Below are 20,412 nucleotides of genomic sequence, written 5' to 3'. Positions count from 1 at the left end.
TTCTGCACCCCTTTTCCAATATGAAGTAATTGAAAACCTGCTAACTCACCTTTGTGGGTGCAATATATCTGAATATTGATTTTTCTAAAGGCAGTAAGTAATCAGGGCATGCAGCTGGCTGCAAGTTGAGCATCCTTCATCTAAAATACCTTGGAGGTGAACTACGTTTGGATTTCAGATGTTTTGAACTTCTACAATCTTTGCACATACAAGATTATCTCTATCAGAGTTGGGACCCAAGCACACATATGAAATGCACCTACGTTTCTTATATACATTATATACATGTCCCAAAGGTAATTTTATATATTGTACATAAGTCTGTGTATGAAACAAAATGCCATGGCATAGCTTTTCCATTTAAGGCAAAGTGCAAGTGCTAAACAACTTTTGAATATTGGCTTTTCAGAGTAGGAATACTCAGCCTGGACTTCTGGCCTCCTGACCTTGTGGATCATCTGGACCTAACTGCCTAGTTACCTGTGGGAACTCGTGATATGATTCATGGTATGTCCTGTCCAAAGGCACCTAGGTGGTTAATCACAGAGCTTAGAAGCCTACAGCCGATTCTACTCAGTGTCAGCTCACCGCAGTGTTCCTATACAATCCTGCAGAATAGTAACAGCTCCCTAGTAAGAGACACGCTCACATCACCTTTCTTCTTCGCAATAACCATAGACACTGCTGTCCCCATTTCTGACCCCGCCCAAGCTCACACAGCTGGACAGGGGAGAGGCAGGACTGTACCCACTCCATCTGGACTCTTGCCACTATGCCACCCCCTCTTTTTTGGAAGCACAGCTCACATGGACATGATGCTAGAAGAATGCAGAGAAAGGAAGGCAAACACTCCTTGTCTGGCTGTGTGGCAGAGACGAGTTCCAAGTCCCACTATGCCTTGGCCTGAGCCTCAACCCAGCCCTAATTTCTTCTGCGTGTTGGCCTTTCTGGAGGCTCACTTTAAAGCTCATCTGCAGGGCTTCCCATTCTCTCTGCATAACCCCAACAGTCACTCCTCACTAAGATTCTGCCTTTGGAAGCACCTCAGTGTGATTCTTAGTGATGACATTTGAAATGTTTCAAGTGGAATGAGTTATTTAGCACTGAGAAGTTAAGAGAGATGAATAGGGGGATGGGCTCACCACAATCACAATGTGATTTTGTCAGCAGAGCCTGAGCTTCGTGTCTGAGCACAACATCCATCAGGCGTGATCCATGGCTCCCCTGGGCTGCCAGAGGAGCCTGTTCTCAGCGCAGCCGGAAAGCCTTCTCCTTTTTCTCCTGGCTCGTTCTCCATCTCCTCACCTCTATCCACCCTTTCCTTCCCAGTTTTATTTTCTGGCTGCCAGTTTCTAGGGAAGTGTGATGCAAACACTATGGCTTTACACCCAAGGAGGTTTTCTTCCATGGTGAGAAAATATCTGGAAACATGGGTGACATTAGACTACCGACAAGAGTTTCATCTGACATTTTGAGATCAGACTTAATAGAGACTGTTCAGAAATGCATCTTGAAATAGTTCGAAAATTCATTTCTTCCCATCTTCCTTCACTGTTAATTATGTCCCCAAATAACCTGGTTATGACCAGGCAGAGAATCAGTGTGCAAGCTCTGAGAGTAACAGCTACCCATGCAGAAAGTTCCAAGATAAATCTCACAGTGGGTGGCAGATTTCCTATAGGCTCAGTACCACTGAGAAGAAGGGCCATGGAGTAGTGGAGGATAAATCCTTGTTCTTCCGTGTCTTTGGGCACCTCCATTTTCCTACCTGTAAACTGGGCATAGTCACTGTGGCAATGTATGTTCAGAAAGTTCATGGCAAGGTGCCTGATAAACAAACTATGCATGGAATCATTTTTTTAAAAAATTTTGCACCCAAATACACAGCTTTTGGTTCCATTTTCCCACAAACTTTTAAATGTATCTCATAGAAGTGAAACTTCTAGCGAAGGACATAGCATCTCATAGGCTTATGCTACACATAGGCTAATGCTGATATCACCATTGATGGCTCTGTGACATCAAGTGGCAAACACAGCTTTTCATTACCATCATGGCTCTGGTAATGCTGAACTTTTGATTCTCTCTGGGGAGGTATGTGGACCAGAGATCACGCAGATAAAAGTCATGTGAACACCATGTCCTGTGATTCCCCTGGGAGCAGGTTGGCCACCACCTACCCTACCCAAATCAGAGAGTTGCCCCAAACATTACCTTGTCTCCGCCGGGCATTGAGTTTTCTGAAGCAAGTACCTTCCACAAGGCGGTTCAGGCGCTGCTGTTTGATCAGCTCTAAGATTTCTGGCTGAATCTTCTCCTTTAGTTCCCTGTTGGGGGATAAACACACAATCCACAGCACACCTTGAGAAACAGCGATGGTGAAGGCATCATGGGCAGCTGGAACATGTCCATGTTCTCATGAACATCCCACTACGCCCCACCTGCCAAAGTGCCCTTGGCCATGGTTCTGTTACATTAACACTATGGACTGTAACATTTACAGAATATCCACAGAAGCACCAGCCACTTGAGTGATGTGTTTCTAGCACAAAGAGTTTTGAGGGATTTCTTCTCTGATTTTATAAAACCTTCTAAGCGTAGGGGAAAAAACTCACCCAGCTCTGCAAAGACAATAAATCCCTGCCTATGCACCCTCACTCCCCCCACAGCAGGTAAATCCTAGCTGCACCTGTCATCCTGGGATCTGAACAAACAGGGATATTGGGCAAGCCATGGGACCGCTTTGTGCTTCTGATTGCTTCACTCACACATAGGCAGAACAACACTATCCCAGACTGCAGCCCACAGAGGTTGAGACGATAATGGGATAAATTAGAGGATATTTGCATCTTGTCTGAGGATAACACGATGTAATTTAGTTTCACAGGCACTGTGTTGCAAAGATATTATAATAGAGTGCAGTGGCTTAAGCATCTATTTTTTCCCCTGACATCAGAGGCTTTTGTCATTGGAAAGTTTATGTAGCATTCTACCATTTGAATCTAATAAACCCACTGTTGTTCTAGCTGAAGCTGGACAGAGAGATTAGAGCCCGGCCCTCCCCGAGCAACGAGTGTTCGGAACACTCGGAAGACTTCAGTCTGGGTTCTGCCCGTGAGCAGTGCTCCATGGAGCTCCTCCATGTCAGTGTCCTCAGCTGGACGACGGGAATAAGAATGTTTCATGGGAAGCTGTAGCACCTGCTAAAGAGGACAGTGCAAATCATGATCCCTGTTAAGTCCTGGGCAGCAAACACAGTCTTTCGGAATTGGCTTGGGATATTCTGTCCTTTCCTTGGGCAAAACACTCCACATACCCCTATAACGTTGTAGCCAGGACCCAACATTAATCAACTTCAGGCATAACTTTGGACTTATACTGACACCAAACTGCAGGCAATATGCTCTCACACAGGGTGCCATTTGCCCCCAGGATGGGGAGCAACTAACACTAGATGAGCTCCTGCCATGACTCAGGTACTATCCTACATAATTGTAACTCATTTAACAATTACTTTTCTCTATCCCAAAATATGACTCTTATCTTACAGATGGGGAAACAAGCCAATGGGGTTCAAGCGTTGTACACGGTATAGATTCAGGGCTGCCTTTGCAAGCTTTGGATTACATGTGAGAAAAGAGAAAAACAACACCAAAAAGGACTCAGCCATCCAGCAATATTCTTGTACCTTTAATACTTGATGCTGTTCCAATTGAACATTTCTAAATCATAGCATGGAAATGTCACACTTAAAGTAGAGATTCGTGCCTATGAAAAGCCTTCCTTGCCCAATTCTCTTAGTCTCCCATCTCAGGCTTTCAGCTCACTAACACTATTTATTATCAGCATTCTGTTCTTGTAAAATGAACTCGGGAAACGTCAGCTTGATGAACGCTGCACTGAATAGAGAAGGCGGGGGAGTATCTGGGTGGTCAATCCCTGCTCTTACCTTCCAGGTTCAGGTGAGTAGATTGAGAAGGAAAGAAGGGGCTGCCCCACAGAACAAAGCAGACACTGGAAGGGGGTTCTAAGATTCTACCATTCTGGGCCTGGCGCGATAGCCTAGCGGTTAAATTCCTCGCCTTGAACGCACCAGGATCCCATTTGGGTGCCAGTTCTAATCATGGCAGCTCCACTTCCATCCAGCTCCCTGCCTGTGGCCTGGGAAAGCAGTTGAGGATGCCCCAAAGCCTTGGGATCCTGCACCTGCATGGGAGAGCCAGAAGAAGCTCCTGGCTCCTGGTGTTGGGTTGGTACAGCTCTGGCCATAGCAGAAGATCTTCCTCTCTGTCTCTTCTCCTCTCTGTGTATCTGACTTTGCAATAAAAATAAAATAAATCTTAAGAAAAGATTCTGGTATTATTATGTTATTATTGAGGTGCTGCCAAATATGAGTTTTTGCTAGACCATGTCTGAGTTACTGGGAAGGAGAGAATGACACATACAGGAAGCCCAACAGTAGGAACTTCTCAGCATCATGTTTAATCTAATTTATGCATCATGGTGTTTTAATGTGAGACACGAATGTTCTCTCTGGGACACGCTCCGTATCAAGGCCATCTTCTGGGGATGCTCTATCCAAGTCAATCTGCCACTGCAAGAGTTACTTTTTGTTTCTCTTTTTATGTTATGAACGTAAAAGGATTATAAGACAATTCCCTAATTCAGGCAATGAAGCACACAGGGAAGCATTATCTTTTTTTTTTCTGAAGAATTTCTTCTTTCCTTGTAAATGAACTTAATAATGGTGAAGCTCATGTAAAAAAATGTAAATAACCCTTATAATATGTTTCTGCAGCTCAACTCTGCTGGGGCGATTCAGACAGCGACACCATGAGCTGCAACTGGGTTTGAAATTCTCAGCATGCGATCAGGAGGACTCGATCACAGGTACACAGCTGTCTGTGTGACGAACGACCTTCTAATTCTATCCAAGGCAATATAAAGAAGGAAAAGGAGTAAGGTTAAAGGAGGAGGGCATGAGAGTGTGTGAGGAGCAAATGGAAGTCTACCACTACTTATGGAATACTATTCCAAGTCCAGGGCTAAAGGGGTCACGGTTATACACACTACAAGATTGGTGAGAGTTCATGTTCAACTTGGAGATTGCCCTACACAGCTAACCTAGAACACGAGTCAGCAAAGGTTGCTGTAAAGGGCCAGGTATGAAATGTTCTAGGTGTTGCGGGTTGTACAGTCTGTGGTTGTCTCGGCTACTCAATTCTGCAAGGCAAAGTGACAGCAGCCATCCACAGTGCACACAGTGAACTGGTGCTGCTCCGACACAGCATCATTTCCAGACCCAGGTAATGGGCCCTATGTGGCTCTTGAGCCACAGCTTGCCAACCCTTGACTGAGAAGGGATCACTGGGACTCTGGACCGAGCAGGGGTATCAACTTCATGAGCACTGACCTATCATTTCTGTCTCAACACTGCAGGGCTTGAGAGCTTAGTATTTGTGCTACTTTTGTTCCTTATATTACAGACCAACTTTATGATGACAGTTCTCAATTTTATACTTCCAACCTAGAGCTCTCATTTGTCTGACTGGTTGCTTAGATAGCTGTCACCTTCATCCATCCAAAGATAAGCTCCTCATCTTCTTTGTTGTTCAGGCCCAAGACACTGGACTCGTCTTCCATTTCTTTTCTTACATTCCACCTCTAACCAATCCAGAAACAGATTTGTCTCTGATCTTCAAAATCTATCTAACTTAACAGGCAGACTAACCACTTCCCATCACCTGTTACTTAGATGATTGAAATAGCTTTCTAATCAGTTTCCTCACTTACAAATTTGCCTATGGACAGTCTATTCCCAACCTAACACATCATGCAAGCCCTTTGCTCAAAACCTCTCCAGTGGTTCCCCTGAAAGGTTCCTATTTTTTTTTTGAAGATTTATTTTTATTACAAAGTCAGATACACAGAGAGGAGAGACAGAGAGGAAGATCTTCCATTTGATGAGTCACTCCCCAAGTGACTGCAACAGCCAGTGCTGTGCTGATCCAAAGCCAGGATCCAGGAACCTCTTCCGGGTGTCCCACAAGGGTGCAGGGTCCCAAGGCTTTGGGCCATCCTCGACTGCTTTCCCAGGCCACAGGCAGGGAGCTGAATGGGAAGTGGAGCTGCCGGAATCAGAACCAGTGCCCATATGGGATCCTGGTGTGTGCAAGGCGAGGACTTTAACCACTATTGCGCTGGGCCCAAAAGGTTTCTATTTCTACTAACTCTGCATTATTGCCCCTCCAGCCACACTGAACACTATTGTCACTATTTTTAAAAAACATTTATTTTTATTGCAAAGTCAGATATACAGAGAGGAGGAGAGACAGAGAGGCAAATCCATCCATTGATTCCCTCCCCAAGCAGCCGCAACTGCTGGAGCTAAGCCAACACAAAGCCAGGAGCCCAGAGCCTCTTTCCAGGTCTCCTACATGGGTGCAGGGTCCCAAGGCTTTGGGTTGTCCTTGACTGCTTTCCCAGGCCATAAGCAAGGGAGCTGGTTGGGAAGGAGGTGCCGCTGGGATTAGGGACGCCCATTTGGGATCCTGGCATGTTCAAATTGAGGACTGTAGCCGCTAGGCTACCGCGCCGGGCCCTATTATTACTAGTATTATTCACTGAACACTAAGATTGACTCCAGGACCTTTGCACTGGATTATTCTGTCTGGAATATTCTTTCACATAATCTGTCCTCTTATTCCTTTACACATCTTCAGCTAAATGTCATCACCAGATTAGAGAAATATATTCCAATCATTCTATTAAAAGCTATGAACTCCACTGATCTTATCCTGCTGTTTCTCTCCGCTGCATGTATTCTCTCTTAACATGTATCTTACTCACGCTGTATTGTCTGTTTCTCCCCACTACAATATTATAAGTACATGGCAGGGGATTTTGTCTGTTGTGTTCAGTGCTGAGTTGCCAACTCACAGAATAGTGCCCAGCACACAGCAGCACTCAGTATAGACAGTGATATGTTGCCCGATGATGTTTTAGTCAACAATGCACTACAGAAACACTAGTTGCCTTGTAAGATTATATTGCCTTAGTTTGCATAAGCGCATTCTATGATGCTGACACAATGAAGAAATAACCATATAATACCTTTCTCAAAACTTTCCCTTATTACTAAACAACACATGAGTTTCTTTTCACAAATGTACAAGTGTCCAGATTGTCCTGTGGGTGCTATGAGGTTTTGAGCAAAGCACGTGGCCAGTTTTCAATGGAGGTGTCAACTGGCAGAGTAGGTATTAGCTTCATGTATGACTCTGCTCGTTTCCATCATTTCTTTGTTTTTTACTGTGCTAAGCTAAGGTGGATACAACCATAGTGTCCATTTTATCCTTGACTTAACAATTTGTTAGTTTCTTTGGTAGTAGAGTGATCACTTGTTTGTGCGAGGTGCCCATAATACTTTCTGGACTTCGTGTAGCAGCCTGTAAACATGATACAAAAATGATGTCTCCATTTGAGAGACAAAAAGAGCCGGCTGAGGATGGGATGCCCACCTTGTCTCAGGAGTCTGTCCACAATAGTGCTACACTCTCCCCCGAGATGTGTGCAGCCTCTGGGTCCAGCTTTCATCCCATTTCACTTCTCTGCTTCCCGGAAATATGACCTTGCATCTCCCTTTCTCTCCAACATGGGCTAAATGACCTACTTCAGGACCAGCCAAGCTTGTTATAATCATTAACTCAGATTAACTGTGTGTGTGGACTTATCTTCCTTGTTAAGTCACACTAAGTAGGAAATAACAAATAACTCCTCTTTGAAATAATTAATCAAGGGTTAGGAAATAAAGCCGAGCTTCTTCTTCACCCCACTAGGTATATGTTCCCTCCACCTGCCAGTATCATTCCCGTGGAGCTTACGTGTTTTTTCTTCTTTTTTTTTTTTAAGAGACACGCCATTTTATAAACAAACAAACAAAAACAAAAACAGGCCTAGTGACTTGAGGGGTCATGTGAAATGTGTAACTGACGTTTGTCACTGGGTCCAGAAACAAGAGTGACATCCCCATGGCCAGTGATCAAACCCCGGGAAAACTGCCACCCCTGGCTGCAGGATGAAGGGCTTGAGACCAACTCCTCAAGCTGCTGTTCTAGCACTAGAACCCCCAAATCCCAGCATGTATGCTTGGGGTAAGATACAGCTCCTAGACGTGCTTGCATTTTCTAGAACCAAGCTCTGGATAGTCTGGGAGTGTCCTTCTCCCTCATCCCAGCTTTTGGGGCCTGGAGCAACAGGAGACTTTCTGTGGGCTTCTGTTTGCCTCCTGGGTCAGAGCTGGCATGTAGGAATAGCTCAAGCTGTGTTTGTTAAATCGAAGAATGGATGAAAAGAGAAACAAACCCTTCCTGTAGCCTGACTTAGACATGCCTAATGCATTTTGGCATTATTTAGATGTCATCCAACCCACCATGTGTTCCAGTCTCATGGACTACACTAACAGATAAGACATATCACTGAACAAAAAGTTACACTAATAGATACACCAGCTCCTGCTTGTCCAGTTCAGAGTCTGGGATAATGAACAAGCTGGTCCCTGACATTCATGCTTAATCATAGTGGGGCTGCTGTGTGTGACACAGTAAGTTAAGTTGCCACTTGTGATGTGAGCATTCCATATGGGCACTGGTTCAAGTCCTGGCTGCTCCGCCTGATTCCTGCTAATACACCAAGGGAAGCAGCAGGAGATGGGACAGTGTTTGGACGCCTGCACCCATGTGGCTTATCCAGATGAAGCTCTTCACTCCTGCCTACAGCTCTGAGACCACCTGAGGAGTGAACCAGCGGATGGAAGATCTTCTCCCTCCCCTCACTCTCTTGCTGTAACTATGCCTTTCAACTAAACACAGGAATCTTGCAAAGCATTTCAGCAGCTTCTAACAGCTCCTTAAGACCTCACTGCCACTCGGAGTTGCCAGAACTCCAGGAGGCCTCTGCGTTCTGATAGGTCAAACAAAAGCCATGTTCTCCAGTTCCCTTTTAGTTGCCTTGTTTATCCTTTGACCCATAGCAAAGCTAAAGACAAACACTTCTTCAAGAAAGGAAGTTTCTTGAAAAGAGATGGCAGAACATCACAGGCAAAGCTTTGGGAAATGCAGACACAAACAGGAGCAGAAAGCTCACTCTGGAACAAAGTCATGGTCAATACTCATTTAGAACCACTTGGCTTTAACTGAAGTGATTCCTCAAACTCTCCTCCAGTTTCATATCAGAAGTAAATGAGGTATTTTATGTTGACACATCTGTCAAAACAGACATGGTAAAACACTGATTCTCAGTACTGCAGATTCTGGAATGGGGCAAGATGCTTTGGTCTCTAGTTACAGATAAGAAAATACGTTTCCAAGGAGTCAGTCACTCTAAGCACTTTCTGCTCAGTATTTCTGGCTAGTACCATCTCTTGGCTAAGGACTGATGCAAAAACCACAGCGAGGCATCTCACAAGGTTGGCTTGTTCCTCACGCAGGTGTGAATTGGGTTTCACGATGTAATCCAGAGCCTCTGGGGAGCATTTCCTTCCTGGCTGACTATGTACACGCCAGCTAAAGCATGCTGTTCTAACGGTTCAAGATTTAAAAACAAACACGTAGGAAGTAATGCATTCTAGAACTCCATGGCACTGCAATACAGTGATTATGGCTTACAATAATGTATCCTATTTTGCATAAAGAAGAGGAATAGAGCAACTGGAAGGCTCCAGACACGAAGCAAACATTAAAACACGGATAGGCTGGGTACCTGATTTGATCAGTTTATACTATACACACATGTTGTAAAACACAGCATTGCAGCCCATGAAAATGTAGAGTATCACATGCTGACCAGAAATGGCAAAACATAATTTTTTAAAACCCACAGTAGATTGCCTTTTCTGACCTGTTCACTTTTTCATACCTCATTTCACTCCTGTACACAGCAAAGGAATTCTGGTGGGCTGGACAAAGATTAGCCCAAGGATCAGCAGACCTGACTTTTAGTACCGGCTCCTTCTCTTGTTAGCAAGACCTTATCCCTCTACACGCTACCCTTGCCTTCGCATTGGTGCAAGCTGTATCTATCTCCTAGGGATGGAAGCGAATTTAATAGCATGAGGGGTACTTTCCCAGGCTTTAAATTTTCCAAATATACAAAGTAAGAAGCGGGGAGAGGTTCAGAAAGGAAAAGATTTTGAAATAGAGTGAGGCAGGGAAGGGCTCATGGGAGGAAGACTCCAGAATCCAAGTTGTGTTACAAGTCAGCTTTGCACAAGTTTAAAAAACACTGTGTCCCGCATTCTGTAAACTGAATGAGAATAAGCAACAAATACCTTTCCTACTCCTCTTTTCCCTATTTCCTTCTCTATGAAATGCAAGGGGTGACAAAAAACAACCTGGCTATTAGAAAAGGACAAGGGAACACCATCGAAAGGAAAAGGGGAAGCAAGGCCAATAGCCTCCCTGCTTGGGCCTCAGAATACGTTAAGTGATCGTACAACTGCGGTGGCTGCAGGTGGCATCTGATGGACGTCCTGTACAAGGGGATCCTCCCCTTAGAGCTGGAGGTCTACAGAAAGGTGAGACAAGATGCTCTGACAGCACTCAGGGCCAAGAGAGGGGGGAGTCCTTCCCTCTCAAACTTTTCACTTCCATTCACTTGCCTTAGAGCAGTTCTGGGTTCTTATTGCCTTAATTATCAGTAGGCCCCACTCTGGTTGGCATATTATGGCTTCTTGTCACTCAAAGGGTATCCACGTAGACTCTAATTTCATGGGTAAAATATTATATTACCAGTACCTGAAAAGTCACAAATCTCTAGAGGGCTGTCATTTACTGGGTCACTTCCTGGCTTAGTGCTATCTCGCCAGGACCCAGTCCCAACTTCTGGTTGGCCCACCCAGTCCAGTGCTTCCTCAAGGGTTTGCTGATCCTGCCCTAACTGAATCAAGATATTCTGGTACATCTTCAGCTGGCCCTGCCTCACAACCTTGCCCCACAGCCCTGCTGGGTGCTCCCTCTTGACATGGTGAAGGCAAGCTGAGATCAGAAGAGGGCAACTTACAAAATTGGGCGAGACTGGAAATCTTCCTGGTTCATCCTCTCAGACTGGCGGATTTTCAGGATCTCAGTGTAGCTCAGGTTCTGTAGTTTGCTCTTGAACTGGTCCAGGGAGCTAGGCTTGGTTGTAAGCGCTCTCATAACCTGCTCCTTCACCACCTGCATTACCTGGAGACAAAGGGAAGACCATCACGTTCCTGGGGGCTCACTGCGCCAACTCAGAAGTCTTGTGGAGTGAAAAGCTCCCCACCCTCTGTTAGACTCTCAGCCAAACCTTGACTGTGCTTTTACTCTTTTTTTCAAAGAGTAAGCTTCCATTATGTACATCTTCCATTTTCTGTGTGCTCTGGAACCACAGGGAAGGAAATGGAATGACTAGCTTGAGATGGAAAGGGCGTGAGGCAGGGCAGCTTGGAGTTGGCAGGAGCGCTCCATGTGCCCAATAAATTATGTGACTGCTGCAGAAATGGCACTGTAAACAACACAAACCCAAGAGTCAGGAACAAACGAAGGCCACAAGGCAGTTAGAAGCCTGCGTGTTCATTATTTCTTCCAAGCGAAAACTGCTGAGACACAATTAACTGTGGAAGTTTGGTTGGCGTCCGTTCAAATGAATATGAACCGATACACACACCTGCCCCTCCCATACTGCTTCCCCCATGCAATTAAGGGCTTGAGTGTTCATACAAATTATGCATTTGGAAACGTGCATGTGGTATTGCCTCTTTGAATCAGGCACTAGGAAGGCAGGTTTATTAAATTAGAACAGACACATCCCATTGGAAGCCTCAGGGGACAAAAAAGAATATGATAATTTGCTGCCTCAGGACAGGTCTAACCCATGAGGAGGCAATTAAACATTGCCTCTGTTAATATGGATTCATCTCCATCAGAATACATGAAGCAAAGAAGACCGAGGAACAAGCAGAGGGACTTGTAACTTTGCTGTTGCTTTTTTTCATTCTCCATCACAGATGAGAACAACACAGATTACCATTTATAAGATGTCCATTATGTGCCTGATGCTATGGCTAGGCACTTTCCACATGTTTTTCTTCTTTATCCATTCAAATCTATGCATCCCCAGGTTATAGATGAAGAAACAAACTCTGAGACATTAAAATCGCTATTTAATGCTTAGTTGGTGAATGGCTGAACTGGCTTTTGATGCCAGAACTGTGAATGTTCTACTTCCCCTCCCCGGTGTCATAATTTTTGGTGTCATTTACAAACTAAAACTAAGACAAAACCATGTGTTGACTCTGTATTTGGCTGTTCAACACCTAATTCAACCCTCTTATGATAGAGTAAGTGTTTTTACTACTACTTTATAAAGAAACTGAGACGATTGATGGCTTGCTCAAGACCAAACACACTTCTAGTTACACCCTAAGATACCAAATAAGCCAGTATGATGGATACCACTAGAGTTGATGTTGAACAAATGAGTAAGGTGTGGCTTGTGCCTTCCATGAACTGAAGGTTTATTAAGAGAAGAGGATAAAGCCAGAGATCATTACAGCAAAAGTGGGGAGATGATAGGGAAAATGGACTAATGGACTTTGCTGGCAAGTGCAGAGGCACTTCATTAAAGGTGACATTTCATGTGGGTTTTGGAGGAAGAATGAGAGTTCAGCAGTGTGGAAATAAATGGATAACCTGGAACATTACCACATATTAGTCATTTTGAACCTGAATTACATCTGAATTATAGCTAATTGCATAAGCATCCTTTCATGCCCCCAGCATAATGCCATAAAGAAACATTTCAACTGACCTTCCACCAGATCTGCTTCCATTTTTACTCAGGCGAAATGCTACATTTGGAATGCTTGACAAACTTTGGAATTATAACCATATTACATTATGCAGCATAAATGGTGGTTTGGATTTGATTAAGAACGAGCTGTACGTTTTGTTGTTTTATGTGAGGGGTACCACTGAGGCTGTCCATCTGTTGAGAGATGGCAAGTCCTGGGAGATCATTACGATATTCTGGTGTCATTCGGTCTTCGGGTGGGCGGCAGCAAAGATGAGAGGGAAGGATACAAGAATTAGAGTGCCAGAAGCAAATAAAGCCATTTTGAAATAGAATCAAATGAAAGCTGAGAGAGTTTCAGACCTATCTCCTCTATCCTCATGTTATCAAATGAATAAACATTAATTCAGGGGGCCAGGTAATTTTCTCAATTTAGGCATTTCTTTTCAGATTTATTTATTTATTTTTTTTTTGAAAGGCCAATTTACAGAGAGGAGAGACAGACCAAATGATCTTCCATCTGCTGGTTCACTCCCCAGATGGCTGCAATGGTGGGAGTTGAGCTGATCTGAAGCTGGGACAATGGAGCTTCTTCTGGGTTTTTCACACAGGTTCAGGGACCCAGGGCCTTTGGACTATCATCCAGAGGCTGTGGAGCTGAAGACAAGCTCTACCTGCTGCAGGTCACAGTCGTGTTCAACACTGGCCCTGAGACATTCTACGCTCGCCCTGCATTCCAAGGTGTTAGTGAAGAGCACTGGTGATTTTTTAACAAGAAGATAATCAAGTTATACATAGCAACTATTCCTTGGTACCTTTGCAAAGTAGCTTCTATCACGCTTAGAATTTATGGTACTGGGCCTTAATTTTCCATAATTACGTCTTAAAGCAAGGCTTTCACAACCACCAGCCTTAATACTGTTCTCTGTGGGAAATATCAGACCTCTCACCATGTTTAAAAAACTTGCCAGGAAGGTGACGCTGCAGAGGCATGACGGCAAGTCAGTGGTGTTGAACTTTTAAGTCAGGGCACGTGCTTTGCCGCGGACATGCCGCTAGGATCTGCATTCACTATTAGTATTGACTTATTGTACAGGAATATCTAGAACGCGAGGACGATGTGTTTCCTGGTATATGTTTTCCGTAATAATGTCACATGTTGCAGAAAAAGCAGGAGTTCTATGAAATGTTTACCGTTCAAATGGAGAACGACTTTGGGCTTTTTGGAAGACTAGCTTAAAGGCAGAAAAACTGAGGATTCTTGAATGAAGTCAAGCATGACAGAAAAGCAGTCTAACAGTCCCCTCTATTCACCGCTGCTCATTTAAGCATGTTACTTTATTTTGTGACAGATCCTCTGTTCATTCCTCATGAATTCACTGTTCTACATGAATTCACCCCCTCCATACCCACAGCCTTTATCCAGCATCACCATCCATTCATTTGACAAAAGTTTGCTCAAGTACCTATTCAGTGCAAAGGGGACTGTGGTGAATGAGTTCCCAGCATGGGGAAGTCACTCAGTCACTTACACTCACCTCATCCAAGGAGGAAGTGACACCACAGTTGGAACACTGGGCTAGGTAGGTGTTCATTCCATCAGTGCCTGTGCAGCCCCTCTCCAGGGCTGGAAGGCTGAGGACATAACCTCAGGAATTTGGCTGTGACTCAAGGAAAGGTCAGATGCAAATACACATGGTGTGAGTGCTTCAGTGGCTGGGTGGGGCAAAGAGTCAGGAAGATAGGGGCGCTGTTGCAGATAGGAAATAGAGTGTGTTGGCCTCATTTGGTTGGAGACATAAGGTGGAGCTGCAAGGTGCTGTTGAAAAGTGAACCGGGTCATATAGTGGGAGACTTTGTTGTCTAAATGAAAACTCTGGTTCTGTTCTTTGGGTAGTTGATAATAAAGAATCAGAGAGTTTGGGGCGTGTGATGGAATTAAACCATATAAAGTATATTGGGGCAGATATAAAGTGGTTTGTTATTCCTGTTCTAGTAAGAAGGGATGTTAGAGAAATCTGCACGGCTGAGGCAAACTATTTGCTGGGATTTGAGAGTGAGTGGGAGTTACCCAGGTGGGGAGGAGCAAGGAATGCAGGCAGAGTGAGCAGGTAGAACAGACAGGGAGGTAAGGAGGGCCTGTCTTACGCACTAACAGAAACACTCAGGCGCTTTGGTCGTTTCCACATGTAGATGTCAGAGAATGGACAGGCAATGGTTGCAGGGATGTTTCTCAGCCTTTGGAGTCCAATGCACCATGACTCTGAATTCAGGCTGTATGTTTACCTCATTCACTTCTGATCCAGCTCCTTGCTAATTTGACTGGGAAAGCGTTAGCCCTTACCATCCATGTGGCAGATCCAGATGGAGTGACAGGCTCTTGGTTTAGGTCCAGGCCAGCCCTGGCCGTTGTCGCCATTTGGGTAGCGAACCAGCAGATGGAATCTCTCTTTTTTTTTGTCTACCCCACTCCATCTTTTGCTTTTGACTTCCAAATTAATAAAAAATATTTCTTTAAAAAAGATATTCACACTTTGCCAGACTTTTACCACATGCAATCTAAGAATGGATGACTTAGAATTGATGGGGTTGTAAATAATGGAATAACTGACATCCTTTAATGGCACATTTTGGCATACCTCAGTTTTCCTGCCTGAACCTTGGTTTGTTCACTATGAAGGGGGTAACAATGGATAGAATTCATAAGGTTATTGTGACCCCTAAATAAGACATTGCATCAAAAGTACCTGATATATTCAATGGAATATGCTAGAAACCCTACAATATCAGTTCCTTTACCTTTCCAGGAGGAAAATACCTACATCAGAGGTTTCTCCTATAAAACTGTACCAGGACATTCCTAGGCTCATGTGCACCACCCAATAACTTCCTAGGAATTCACTTTCTTGGGTCCATCTCAAATCCACTGAATCTAAAATTCTTGGAGTGGTGCCAGCAATGTGGGTAGTAACGGCTTTCTGGGTGATTCTTAATAGGATTATGGTCCCCAGTACTTAACACAGTTCTTCCAGACTGTAATAATGATTGACACAATTAGGTCAAAGCCCCCCTGGCTTTCACTATTCATCCATAGTTTTTAAAAACAAGTAAGACCTTAACAGAAACGTGTACTGCTTGACAAGGTTTTTAAAGTCTATGTTTGCTAAGCTTTTTTAGTATAATAATTTTTGTTTTTGATGATGTTTTCATAGTTGAGAAGGATGCTTACCCATTTAGACCACTGATTAGGATGGGGAGGGTTGAGGAATGGGGGAAAATGGATAAGACAATTGTTCCCAGTCTTTTCCCTTCCTGTATCTGGAAGAAGTGGATTCTGCTAAGCATAGAGACTAAAGTCTGGCTGTGAAATGGTGTCTCAGGGTTCCAGAGATCATTCTGGGCTTCCTTAGAAGGATAGGATGGAGAGGGCTGATCTTTGGTAAGGAAGAGGAAAGAATGGTGAACTCAGCACTGCCACTGATGGTGGCCAGCAGTCAAAAAAAAAAAATTGGTAATTTCCCACCAATCAATGGCATTCATTAAATTGATTTATCTTTATGAAGAGAAGAGAAGGTCGTGCTGGGGAAGACAGATGCCAACACAGCCCAGCTTACAAACGACTCATGTGGGAGATGATGTTTAACACTGGACCATTTTTCTTCCTGGGAATGTTCCTTATGCCAAAAAGGGGGAAAAATGATTGAAGGCTCAAAGCGACCAGAAAATTTGGGCAATTCTGCCTGGGGACCTGGGGGAAGAAGAACTCTGAGTCCCTGAATGTTCATGCATGGCAAAGGGCACCTCCAGAGGCTGGAGATCATATCAGGATAACTGGGGTGTGCAGAAATGGCCTTGCTTAGAAAAAGTACAAGGAAAAATTCAAGTTGCATTTTGGCAACTTTCTTGGCAGGGTCAATTACTGACTCAGACACAGGTTGTTCAGTACTCCCTGCTTCCACCTCCCCATGGATCTTTAGAATTATGACACCTTCTGGAAATTCAAGATGGTTTTATTTTGTAGATTTGACAGAGTTGGGAAGTAGATTACAGAGATCAGGCAATACACACAGAAAATTACACTAACTGGTGTCAAGTGTATTAAATATTAGAGAAAATGATATCTGAGTTTCTGAGTTTCGATCGGAGCAGTGTGGCCCAGGAGAGTTTGGCAAACCACTCTGTTAAGAGCTGGACAGTATTTCAGGCTTCGTAAGCCATATGGTTTCTGTAGCAACTTTTCCACTCTGCTGTGGCAATGTGTGAAAGAAGTCACTGACAACACAGAATGAATGTCACAGTTGTGTGCTGATAAAGTTTTATTTGCAATACTCAGGAAGTGGGCTGAATTTGGCTGCTATAGTAGGATGCCATCCCCTTGTGTAGAGAAAGGCGCCTGGCTCTAGAGCTGGGCGCTAGTCATTTCAAAGTCCAACTCCATGACTCACAGCTGCACAAATCACTCAACCAAACCTAATTTCTTCAGCTAGAAGGCACTGATGATAATCTGTAGTTAAGATTAGGAAATGCAGACCATTGAGTCTAATATCTTACCAAATTCCTTTTGAATTACAGTTGTAAAGACATCTTACAATTAAGGAAAACAATCTTTTGTCCATCTTGCAAACTAATCCTCACATGACTCTTGGTGTTTACAACAAGTGCAACTTTGAGGTTGCATTGAACAGTAGTGGTTCTTGGGAATTATAAAGCTATTTTTTTTTTCACGCAGTAGTCCCAACTCCCTCTGCATGGTTTCAGGGCCTTGGATAACACCTTGGTCCATCCTTGCTCCCTTCTGCCCTGTGTTCCATTTCTCATTGGCTGTTGCAGTTCCCTGGTGCAGGGCCCAGCACACCTAGGGTGCTACAGGGTGAAGCTTAACGTAAATGAGAAGAAACTGTTCCGAAATCACAGAGGGTCAGCCCAGCCCAGCCCAGTGCAACCTCTGGCTTCTCTCCATTTCAGCATGTGGCCTTAATTACACCGGATGAATATGAAATATTTGCATATTAATTAATAACTACATAAGAAGCCCCTTGGTATTACTCAGAGGATATGGACTAATCTCTGCAACCAGTAACGATGACACTCAGTGAATCATTTACCTCCTCCTTTTGTGAGATCCAGCTTTCTGTAGGAATATTCTGAGTGGGGCAGTAGAGGTCAGCTTGGCATTCTGGAAGGAAGCTGGCTGCCATAAAGAGGCACAAGGCTAGACCTGAGATGAGAAGCCACTGGATAAACTGGGACAGGAAGTAAAGCAACAGTCTGAGATGGGGCTAGAGAGTCAACATCACATTGCTTCTTAAAGCTGTGATTTCTCCAGAGAATGATCGCCAATATTTATGAACAACAGGTTCCCAGTCCTTGGGGGATTCTGATCTTTAGCTCATCTCTGCATAGTTTGCCATTCCTTACCAACAACACCCCCCAAATCATTGCTGGGCACAAACACCTAGGTATGGAGTCCTGAGAACAGACCTTAGGCTGTCAGCACCTTTGGATTTTGGAACAAAATTTGGAAAAGTAAAACCAAAGGAAAGTTTCAGTCTATGGCACTGTTCTTTTCATCAATTCGTGGTATTTGTGGAAGCTTGGATGGGATGTGTCATAAGCCTTACATTTGCTGGACTGTGAAATGCCATCCTCTAGATTAGCATCTCTGTCCCCTACAAGCATAGCAATGGCCTGGGTTCTGAAAAAGGCTTCATCCCCTCAAGACACAGTTTCTCTTCATTTACATTAAGTCTGACCCTACAACATCCTAGCTTTTGATTTAAGAATTGTTCACTAGAAAAGTTAGATATATAGAGTAGAGGGATGAGGGAGAGACAGAGATCTTCCACCCACAGGTTCAAACCCTGATGGCCCCAAGGGCCAACAAGGGACCAGGCCATAGCCAGGAGCTTCATCACGGTTTCCCATATGAATGGCAGGGGTCTAAACCACTGGGCCAGTATCTGCTGCTTTTTCTAGCCATTAGCAGGTAACTGAATTGGACATGGAGCAGCCAGGACATGAACCAGTACATATATTGGACGCTGGTGCTGCAGGCAGCAACTTAACCTGCTACACTATAATACTGGCCTCAAGCATGCTGTTTTGAGAACTTCTTCCATTTCCCCTTCCAGGAGATATGTCCTTATATCCCATGACCTTGCCACACTGAGATCCTCTCCCTGCCTTGATCTTCACTCCTGTGATCAGTGCCTTCCTGATATACCAGTTCATTTATGAAATCCATGCTTTTTAGATGTTACCACCCAAGGTGACCCTTCCCTGGCTTGCTGGCCTCTCCACCAAGTCAAGGTCAATGCCCCTGTTCTTTCATTTGCAGCACTCGCTGAGGTGGAGTAATAATTTGCGTTCTCTTTGCTCATGATTTTATCTCCAGACTATGCACTGTCCAAACACACAATAACCAGTGCGAAAATACATTTCACTTGTGACTGATGGGGCTTATCCAATGACCAAGACGCTGTAACAACCTCACAGTATGACAAGCATTTTGATGAGAACCTTGCCTGGTTCGCCCTTAGAAGCCTGACTCTGAGCCTGGTCATGTTGTACCAAGCCTCCCAAGGATGCTAACATGCAACTGGGAATGCGGAACACTGGTTTAAGGTGGGGGTAAAAAGAAGGGAGGAGTGCAGGCCAGGAAGAGAGGTACCTACATCCTCCCTCATCACTGTCAGTATAACTTTCAGATGCCATGCATGGGAGGAGCTGTGTCCTCACCTTGTAATGAGTGACCCGAGCTTAGAAGCTAAGCTCTGAGCTTCCATCTACATGAGGTCTCCAGGAGCCTGGTCTTCAGCCCTGCCAGAGGGTCAGCGCTCTCCTGGCATGACCAAAGAGGAGGCCAGGCATCCTGCCTGCTCTCTACATGCTGGGGCAGGTCCCTCAGATGCCACTTCCACAGGGCCCAACTACTTTCCCTAAACTGCCTCTGATTAGGTAGGAGGGATTTGCCTTCCTGGCTCAGGCACTATTTAAGGAACAGATGTAGCAAGGGCAACCAATGTGTTTGAAGGTAGCCCACAGTTTCTCAAGCAGTCACAGGGTCAGTTCCTGGGTATTCACTTTGAGCGGCGCAGTGCCAGCCCTTGAGCTGGCTGTGTTCAAGCAATGCCTGTGGGTCCTGAGAGAGGTCTCTTACCAGAGAACAGAAAAGGAAACATTTTAAATGTGCCCTGAAAGCACAGTGATAGTGATGCAACTGGGAAGGGAGGTGCTGCTTAGCTCTGCCCCTGCCATGCTTCAGGTTTGAGCTGATGGAACACAATGGGATGACAGGATAGCAATCTTGGGCCAGCCTTGGGCATCCGAAGAACCTGACCATCATCCTATATGAGAGCTTCCAGGATCATGGTGTGAGCCCTCAGATAACTTGTTATTCAATTTCAAACCCTTACTGCCACCAAACAGGTACCAACCTGGTGGTGCCCCATCCCCAAGACAAAGAGGCAGGCCACTCCCAGGTGCCTTGTTACACCCCAGAAGGCATTCTGATTTAAGGCAAGGGGTTTGTACGGCTGGTGGAAACCTTCCAAGCATCTTCAAATCAATTAGGGCTTGATCTGTTTTAGAACATTGAGA

General features: G+C 44.6%; 1 protein-coding gene across 3 annotated transcripts in view; it reads right to left on the bottom strand.

Annotated features, from left to right (window-relative positions):
• ELMO1 (engulfment and cell motility 1) overlaps positions 1-20,412 on the bottom strand; it is a 489,334-nt gene that overhangs the window by 27,472 nt on the left and 441,450 nt on the right. For all 3 annotated transcript variants that reach the window (XM_040964657.1, XM_040964658.1, XM_040964659.1), the window contains 2 exons: positions 11,059-11,222; positions 2,215-2,327 (listed from right to left, as the gene is read on the bottom strand). In XM_040964657.1, coding sequence (XP_040820591.1) covers positions 2,215-2,327; positions 11,059-11,222 — 277 coding nt within the window. The remainder of the gene's footprint in view (positions 1-2,214; positions 2,328-11,058; positions 11,223-20,412) is intronic.

Source organism: Ochotona curzoniae, unplaced genomic scaffold, assembly GCF_017591425.1.
Source record: "Ochotona curzoniae isolate NIBS_2020 unplaced genomic scaffold, NIBS_Ocur_1.0 scaffold_3835, whole genome shotgun sequence".
Taxonomy (NCBI): Eukaryota; Metazoa; Chordata; class Mammalia; order Lagomorpha; family Ochotonidae; genus Ochotona; species Ochotona curzoniae.
Note: the sequence above shows the minus strand (reverse complement) of the source record. Positions and strands in the feature narration are given on the sequence as shown.